We start from the raw sequence: 9,791 nt of genomic DNA on the forward strand, positions 1-9,791 counted from the left end.
GGTGCAGGCCTCTCAGCCTGAGAAGACGAAGCACCACGTACTCGCGGTGGGTCATGTGCTTGTGAAGAGGGATTTCGTGATGAAGGAGGAGGATTTGGGGTGATCTTTGAGCGAGTCATTGCGAAAGCTGCAGAGGAAAAAGAAAAGGAAAAACGATCAGGGTTCGCAGAGGCTGACTCGATCATGAGGAAAGGGTAAAAAATGAACGAACGCAGGTTCGTTGTGTCGCTGACAGAGCCCTAAGTTACGAGAAAGGAGAAATGGAGAAAACAACCCACAACGTATGCACCAGACAGTTAAAGATGAAGTCGCCAGATGTAAACTCAGGCGACCAAGTGATTGGAGATCGCCGGAGCAAGCACATCGCCGAAGATGAAGATGGTGCAGATTATGAAGGCGGCCGGCGAGACCACAGGTAAGGTGTACGAAGGCACCCTAACTCGCCAATTCCAGTAGAGATCGCACTCCCAAGTTAGCTATGTATTGGGCAGTACCATGCATAAGTAACTTAGCCAAAAGAGAGCCAGAAGCAGCACCCAAGTCAAGGAGGCTCCAGATGATGGCACGTGTACGACTGGATGCGTGCCATGTGTCCAGCTGCGTAACTGCCAGGAGAGAGAAAGTGACCAGGTATTTAAGGGTTTCTTAACGAACTTTCGAGGTACGCACGTTCAGATTATACTCTTTACGCTTGCGAGTTCTTGAGCATACTGTGAGAGAGAGCATTGCACGGTTCCTTGCGAGTTCTTGAGTGTTTGCTCTTGAAGTATTTGGTGGTTCAGTCACTGACTTGGGCGTTGGAGTGCGATCGGCCGCAGCGGCGCCGCTCTGTTCTTTTGCAGATTCTTGAAGTGGATCGCGACGAAGGACGGAGGTAGAAGCGGTGCACGCGTCGATCCATTGAGGAGACAAGTTCCAACGTTCTGGTCAACAGGCAGGATCACATATGTATGAATTTTAAGATTTTTAGTTATTTTTATGAATACTATTTCAATGTATTTATATTTTTTCATATTTTATTTTGTATTATATTACATTTTAATTTATATGATAAAAAATGATTTCATAAATTTAACATATTTCTGAAAAAAAACACATTTTTTATTACTTTTATAAGTATAATATAATGAATTAATTAATTTTTTAATTGTAATAATTGTTCTGAAATTTTTTTACCGATTAACATGAAGTTGATAAAACATGAAGTTGATAAAGAGTACTTTTCTTCTTAGTAAATATCTTATAAAAACATATTAGATAAATATTTATATAATATAAATTTGTTTAAATTATAATTATTGTTTTTTATTGTAATGTATTTAATGACAAATTTATTCATTCCTTTTTCTTTTTATTTTTCTTTTTATTTATAATTAATTTATGGACTACTAATATTATAAATTTATAATAAGTTAAATTTATAATAAGTTAAGTTAAATTTTTTAACATTTTAATTTCATTTGCTCAATTTTACAATTTTTATATGTAAAAAAATAATATTTTTTAATTATAATATTAATATATAGAATATTGTAAAATTTCCCGTGCGGTCAACGTACTAGTTAGGGAATATATCTGAATATTCGAATGCTAAAAAAATGGACAAAGCATGTTGATTTACTAGAAACAACTTCACAATTATAACCAAATTACATAAAATGCTATGGTTTATGAAGTGAAATGAATATGCCAGTACTACATACATGTGAATTTATACTGAGTTGGAGTGTTTAATACCTAGTACAGAATGAGGCAAAAGGGTAGGCCTGCTGAAACTGAGGCAAGTTTAGTGTGCACAAAATATGCCAAGACATACCCAGCGTATGGTTAGTCTGTGCTGTGACCAAATTTTATAGGCCTCAGTAACATGTGCAACAACTGCAATTCTGTACATTATGGTATTTTCCTGCAACTATTTGGGGGATAATGTGATCGGACAGATAGAGAAAGCAATACAACGAGCTGCTTTTGCCAGCATAAATCGCTCTTTTTCATTCAAAGGCCTTTCAATCACCTTGACAACGTTAGCATCCTAGAACAACAAAGATCAGGCAGTGATTAAATGATTAAATCTTGCTGTAAGAAATACATGACATACGAATTCTAGCTAAGTTTTTACTTGACACACAAATGCATTAACCGTGAAGAAATATAGAAAATGCAGACTAGTCTCACAATGAAGATTAGTAGTAATAAGTAAAAGCAGAAATCAAATTCTAAATCTGCAAAAGATAATTTCTTTAGATCAGCTAAGCTGCAGTTGCAGTGCCTAAAAAATTGCACAGGAAAAATTGTACTATTAGAAATATATCATATAGGACGATATGTAGATTAATCAAAATGCAAAAATACAAATATTGATTGGAAACATACTTTCAGCTGGTGCTGAACAGAAGGCCGAACATTGGCAGTTTCACCAATCACAATTATATTGTTAACATTTCCTCTGTCATCCCTTTCTGCTGGTGAAGCAGTTGAATGCTTCCACTGGCCATTTACAATGAACTTGTAGTAATACCTGATGGAAAGGAATTATGACACATTGAAGTGCAACAAAATTATTAAATGGTGAAAAATCTAGCAAATGTTAAATTGTCTGGGGAATCGTTTTGGGTGAGTGGCGAAGAAGAGCAGGGTAGTGGGAAACAGTTTTATGCTTCAGATACAAGAATCATACAACAAAAATTACACAAATGGCACGGATTTGAATATTCAAAAAATTACTTGCCGAGAAATCATAGCCAATTAGGTCATCAAGTTGAGAAAGAAAAAGCATATACTTAATCTACAGAAAAAAAATAAAATAGTAAACTTTTAGCACATACTTTCCTTGTGCAAGTTTAACTTCTGCTTCATGTCTTGATCCACCTTGGAACTTTGCCTTGAGTGGTTCTTTCCAATTTCCGGTAAAGTCTCCCACCAAAGTTACATCCTCACCCTGAAACATTAAAACCAAAAGGAGTGGTATGAAAAACTATAAGAACCTTGAAACTAAGATAATTCTGAATAACAATGGAGAAGATTTAGATTTAATCTCTCAATCCTGTTTAAGAATAAACAGATAAATTAGCCAACGTTGAAAGCTATAAAGCTATATTACATGTTTATGACCTCATGGAAGGACCCTTCCACTCAAATATATGAATATACAACAGAAAGGATTAAAATGAACTACTGTTGATCAATTTCTACTAATAGTATTACAGAAAAAACACTTCTAACTCAAGAATCAAAAGATAAATTAGCAACAACACAGCATTGGAAATATAACTTCATACCTCATGACCATTCCACACAAATGTGACAGCATGTGTAGGAGGTCCATCATGTTCACCATCTTCAACCATTGCTATAAGATCCCAAGTAGCCCATGCAATTGCCGGCCTGCAGTTAGATCTCAATGAAATACTTTTTGTAAATGAGAAAGTGATATATCAAACCAAATTTATATTTCAAACTAAAAAAGCATAACAATTTACCTAGCATTTCTCACAGCATACGCAATTCACTAAAACTACTACCATCCATGGTTATAGAATCGAGATTCGAATCGTGAATCGTTTTTCGATTTTTTTGAATCGTGAATCGAATCGAATCTTATTATGAATCGTAAGATACATAATAGATAAAATATGATATATTTTTAAATCAAAAATCAAAATATGAAGTTAAAATGTTATGACTTTTCTATTCTCCCCACTGCATTCTTCCCCATTGCGTTCTTCACTTTTATAGGCAAATTCATGGTCTCTGTGACTGTCCATTTTGTTCTTTTTATTAAGTTTTTTGAGATTTTTGGAAAAAATTAAATCTTTCATCTCCTTTTTCGGATTTTCACTATCTTTCTTCTTTTTTTTCTGATTTTCACTATCTTTCGTTTCCTTTTTCGAATTTCAAGAATGATTTTCCAGAATATGATTGATTCGAAAATATTGGAACCGAATCGGAAATAGAATCGAGAATCCACGATTCACGCGATTCATGATTCGATTCATGCCCAAAAACGATTCAGGACCTGATTTGAATCGATAAGGTCCTGTTTGAATCGAACCACGATTTGTATCATACGAATCGTTAATTCTAACTACCATGCTATCATCACTAATAATTCACAATCTTTAATACTTTCCCAAATAACCCATAAGCATTTGGCATGCAAACAGAATAGATCAGAACAGTTTATCTAGTTCCGTTCTCCTAAAAGGTGAAACCAAAATGTACCATACCACTGTTGTTGACTTATGTTTTGTCTTTTTCTTTTCTTAAAATATATAAAGCAAACAACAGCCGTATGTCATGTTCCATCCCACATTCTAAACACTTCCTTGTTATCTTTTTCCTATCAACACAAATAGAGGCCAGTGAAAAGAAACAAAAAAGAATGTCTGGAAGAGACCATTAAGAAAACATGAAGATATTCTGAGATACCACCACAAGAACTTCACTAATATTCGGAAAGTACATATAAATCATAGAAAATAGTGGATAACATATAAGCTAATAGCTAATAATTAATTTAAATTTTTTGGGCTCAGACAGAACTCACAGATAATTATCTCCCATGCCCCAAAAGAGAAAGAAACTTTGCTAAATTACCCTTTGCGCATATAAATATAAATGCTTTTACATGAATACATAGCATGATGATCATGTCCTCTTTAACAGAATAATGGAACAGTAAACATATGATGCAAAAAGTGTTTGAAGTTTGGCAAAATGAACCTGTCAGGTCTACAATTGTGCATCCCAGTGACCCAAGTATATGCTGCATGAAGGGAAACATCTGTCATCCAATGTAGGTAGGCAATCACACAAGCAGGAGACCGATCAAATCCAGAAGTGCAAGTAACAAAAACACGAAGATTCTTCCTTAGCAAACGTAATAGAAGCCCCGCACAAAATGGGAGTTTTTTCCTCATATCATAAGAATCTCCCTCCCTATAAACAGAATTAAAGAAGGCTCAAATAAAACCAGAAATCAGTCTGAGAGGAAGCAAAATTAGAGTCATCGGAACTTTGAATTCCATTTCCACATGAAACTTAATTTTTTTAACTGACTTTAGGATCACTGTATTAAACGACCAACAACGCTTATTTATTAGTATTCCTCTTTTGGTAATTCACAGCATAAAGTAACAATCAGAGGGGAAAAGGGTGACAAATGAAGTGAAAAAAAAATCAAAATGGAAAATGGAAAATGAAGGTAAGACAGTCTGGCATGTAGAACAGAGAGAAGAGTTGTGTAGAGTATTGTTTGAGAAAGTATTTGAGTTTGAGCCTAGAGATGCTTGTTTGATAAAGTACTTGAGTAGTTTGACCGTAGAGTGGGGAAGTGAGGATTAGGAATATCCCTGTATCTTTCTATTTTCTTAGTTTGGCTCAGTCAGCATCCAGATATCAGCCACCAGATGCAACCTTACTATGTAGGGTGAACCAATATCAATACTAAATGTTGATCTCCCTCTACATTCCATCATTTTATCAATCTCTTTTTTAAATCTAAGGAGGGTTTAATTTGTAAAATTTTTAGGAAATTTTATTCATAAAGAATTCATTGGTATAATAAACTTTCACCTAGTCTGTTCTTAGAATTTTTTATTAAAAGATATAGTCTACCTATATATCATTTTTGTTAACATATAGATTTTAGTCTAGTCCCCCCATATTTTTTATTTGTATTTTCTTTTTTTTCTTCTATTTTTTAATAATACTTTTTTCATGTGATGGCAGATGATTGTTGTTACTTGAAGTATCAGTGTAGCTGAGATGTACTCCATTCGAGAATTAGGGTCTCACAATGAATAGCCAATATGTTTGCTTTTATCTCATGCCTTTCTTCGTTCATGGTTCGATATTCTGTTGTCCTAGGCGTTGCATAATGATTCCTAACATGAAAGCTTTTATAATAAGTAAGTATTCACAAAGTACTTAATTAAGTTATTTACCCAAATACATCTTTTAACAAATAAAATTATTGGATGAAGTTATCCCAACAGAAGACAAATTATCATATTATTACATAAATTCTGCAAAATTTAAATAAATTAGCAAGTTCTGGACCCTATATTACCGAATAGGATAGTTGATCATGAGAATATTATTCCTTTGACAAGATTCATTGATCGATTTTGCATTGATTCCCCAATTTTCAGCTTCAGTTCCACTTTGGAAGTTCAGAACAGCAGTAATTCCCTGTAGCGAAACATTCCTACGATATGACAAGGATATAATGCTTGATATAAAAAGAAAACATCTCATAGAAGTTATTACAGTACAAAAAAAAAACAATTTTTAGGGTAATTAGTTTAGGAGATGCTAATAGTAACAGAAAACTGTGGCACATTTAAGAATCCAAAATTTTCATGCCACAACATACCTTTGACTCAAAATACTTCGGCTCATTTAACAGAAGTTATTTTTCTTAGCACACTGCTGTAATAAATTAAATGGCAAATATTGGTTGATACTTGATAACTACAAAAATGTTTTCCTATTAAATACATTCAAGTTTCACAACGGAAGATTGAATTAAGTAATTCATTTTCGCATTGACTATAAGGCATTAAACGAGGATTAGGGAGGCTCTTACGAAATTAAGGTGACAATGTCCATACCTCAACTTTTGACAAGGTCTCTACATCATCTTCTGTTTGTATACAAGATCCCACATAAATTTGCTCTGTAATCTAAGAATTTATAAGATATCAATATTTTGTAAGTATTATAGAAAGTGTGCTATCAAACAAATTTTAATAAAGACATTGTAATGAATGCTATACCTTACTATAACACATACCAAGAGAGTGGTTATAGTACATCTCATCCTTGGAACGATCTAGAGCCTGAATATACTCCTCAAGTGGGAAATTTCCATGACCCCAATCTCCAGCTCCACACACTTCTTCAGTAAAAACACAAGCAATTTGTGGTGTGTGTTCAGTAAAGAAGTTTCTCTCACCATGGGTGATGGAACGTTGATTTTGGTTGCCCAATAACTTGTTTGCATTTGGCTTGAGAAACTTTGAGTTGAACATCAAAAATCCAGAATTCCCACTGCTCTCACTAGATGATTGTAAATTTGATGCCAATAGAGTATTGTTCCATGTGACAATAGGAACTCGCCCTCTATTAAACACTATTTCGAGATCACTCATCTTGTGCAGTAGTTGAATAGGAAAAGGAGATGTGGGCCTCTCAAGAACCAAACTAAAAGAACTTGTTTGCTCATTTAGCACCTTCCTGAGGAAACCAAAAGACTGAAAAAAATAAAAACAACACACTGATGAACATAATACATTGTGATGGTCAATGAAAAAGTACCTTCACACCTTTTAAAGGCATCTTAGAACTGTTGGCCCGTTTCTAGTAGAGAAAAAGGGTACAAAAGAATAATACCATGTTGAGATAAAATTGAGAATTTTCTCTTTCAAATTAAAAGAAAAACATAATCAAGCAGAAGCTGAAACTGAAACTAAAGCATCCATGACATAATGCCAATCTTCTGCCTTTTCTCGATCCTATTGACCACCAGTAAGCAGTTAGGCGTCACGAACCACCACTTGGGTTATCAAGTGAATGCTCGTGAATGGTTATATCAAGGTTTTCAAAAACTTTCCGCAACCATGATATTGGCCAGTGTCAAGGATTTGGACTCATCGCGACTACAATCAAATTACATTTGTCTGCAATTTTCCAGAGTGTGAATTTCACACCAGATTGCAAGGAAACTATGTAACTGCATCCACAATTTCAAACCTAAGTTATTTATAGAATAAATAACATTGACATCCCTAAGGTTGAAACCAAGTTTTTTGTTGTTGGATAAAAACAGAACAGAAAATTAAGGGAAAGTTTTATCGAAGTTCACACTGTCCTACATTATGAAAAGCTATAAAAAATATTACTGCGTAAATTTTAATCGCCATTTATTTATATTATTAGTTTTTATAGTCACATTATTGTAATATATTATAATTACAATAATCTAAATTTAACGGTTTCCCGAATCCAAACATGTCCTAGAGCAAAATCAGGAGGCATACTGTGTATTTCCAACGTCTTTAATCTCGACGAGAGTGTTCCGAGACGAATCGCCAGCTTTCTTCAAAGTGTCGCCCACCATAATTATCCTGGACCTCTCCGCATTACCCTACCATCAGAAAAATAAATAAACAAATAAATGTAAATATGGGTTACATGTTTTTCGGATATATCGGTCCAAATTTTGGAGGTAACAAAAACTTATTTAATCCTAAAAATACAATTGTTTTTTTTGAAACAGATCTTAAAGGAATGAATGGAGCATACCCCTTTGGTGAGAGAGTGGACGATGATTTTGCCATCGGCGGTTAGAGCGAATCGAATGCCGAGGGGCTTCTCGAGAGTGACGAGGTACTCGTTGAGGTTCATCTTGTAAGAGGAGTTGCCAGACACAGCGAAAACCCTAAGGTTGAGGGTTCCCACTTTGGAGCGAACAAGGTAGACCTTGTTGTTTGTGTTGTTGTAGAGGATGCGAGAGGAGGAACAAGCGTTGGAGCTGCTCAGGAACAGAGATGGAGGGTACAGAGGGCGCGTGCCAAATTGCAGTGGAAGCATGGTTAAGGTTGTGACTATGGAGGAGAAGATTGAATTGAAGGTAGGATTGGTTTATGGCTACGGAAGCAGAGCATGTGAAGTGAGAAGCGCGTCTTTTCTTCCTATTATTATTTTGTTTAAGAATTTTGGAAGAGAGGGCACGCGGGTGAGGGTAAGAGAATGCGAGGTGCACGTGGCGATTGCGTAGGACACACTTTCTCAACTTTACATGCCACGTAGAATCCAACTATATATCTCTTCTTAACATTTTTGGCGCCTTTCTAAATAGACGGTGCTGTTCAAGATATTTTCTTCATTTTCTGTTACCTTTCAAATACACAAAACATTCTCCAAAGAAATTATTTCCTCTTAAATTTAATACATAATATTTAATTACTTCAAATTAAATTTATTTTTATAAATTAAATTTATTTTTATAAATTAAAATTATATAACTAGTTTTACTTTATATTAAAATCTCACATTTACTAACATAAATTCTTATTTTTCTTTCTAAATCCTATCACATTCAGATCTAATTTTTATATATTATTTGAAATTAAAAAATATAGGAAAATACTTCCATATATATTGATCAAATATCACTTATTTGTATCATGTATAAATAAATTCTCTATTTGTAACAAATCAAATATATAATATGTGTTTAGATGTTAACCATTTTATTGTATAATTGTATTTTAGGCAAACTTTGTATCTGCGTAGGTGTGAAATTATTTTATATTACTTTTAAGAAAAATAATGAAAAAAATAGTTTAAAAATTATACACAAAAATAGGAAAAGGAAAATTATTATTTTATTATCTTCACAATCTTAAAATAAATCAATTAATAAAGTTATAAAATTATGCTATATAAATTATAAAAAAAATTATAAAATTATAAATTTCTATAATTTAAACAATAAAATTATTTAAATTATATTATTTATATAGCTTAAATAGTATGTATTTCTAAAATATATTATTTAATAAGTTAATTTATTATTGGGCATCTAAAGAGAAGGTGAAAGAATTTCAATTTAAAAAAAAATAAGTTTATTTATCATTGGTTATTTATATTAATAACTTAAACTAAAATATATTGTTTTGTTAGATATTAGATCAACGAAATCAATCAAATTATTAAAAATTATATCTTAAGTTGGATGTAGTTGTAGGTACAAGGTAATTTGGGGCTGATGGTAATGAAAGAAA

The 9,791-nt window shown here is 33.2% G+C and overlaps 1 protein-coding gene across 11 annotated transcripts; it reads right to left on the reverse strand.

Annotated features, from left to right (window-relative positions):
• Positions 1–1,599: 1,599 nt before the first annotated feature.
• On the reverse strand, positions 1,600–8,795 carry LOC137824244 (phosphoglucan phosphatase LSF1, chloroplastic). 11 transcript variants are annotated; one of them, XM_090294237.1, is made up of 11 exons: positions 8,308–8,698; positions 8,043–8,149; positions 7,321–7,735; positions 6,780–7,239; positions 6,615–6,686; positions 6,071–6,192; positions 4,723–4,938; positions 3,279–3,384; positions 2,826–2,938; positions 2,374–2,518; positions 1,600–2,032 (listed from the first exon to the last, which is right to left on the reverse strand). In XM_090294237.1, exons 4-11 carry the CDS (start codon positions 7,152–7,154, stop codon positions 1,913–1,915), a joined length of 1,269 nt encoding a protein of 422 aa, XP_090150363.1. In that variant the 5' UTR covers positions 7,155–7,239; positions 7,321–7,735; positions 8,043–8,149; positions 8,308–8,698; the 3' UTR covers positions 1,600–1,912. The 11 variants fall into 11 exon arrangements, 9 of the variants coding, with proteins under 9 accessions (XP_090150363.1, XP_090150364.1, XP_090150367.1 ...); XM_090294238.1 differs by having other exon boundaries at positions 7,329–7,735; positions 8,308–8,688; XM_090294241.1 differs by having other exon boundaries at positions 6,797–7,239; positions 8,308–8,676.
• Between the last annotated feature and the right edge of the window lie 996 nt (positions 8,796–9,791).

Source organism: Phaseolus vulgaris, chromosome 8, assembly GCF_051622355.1.
Source record: "Phaseolus vulgaris cultivar YP4 chromosome 8, ASM5162235v1, whole genome shotgun sequence".
Taxonomy (NCBI): Eukaryota; Viridiplantae; Streptophyta; class Magnoliopsida; order Fabales; family Fabaceae; genus Phaseolus; species Phaseolus vulgaris.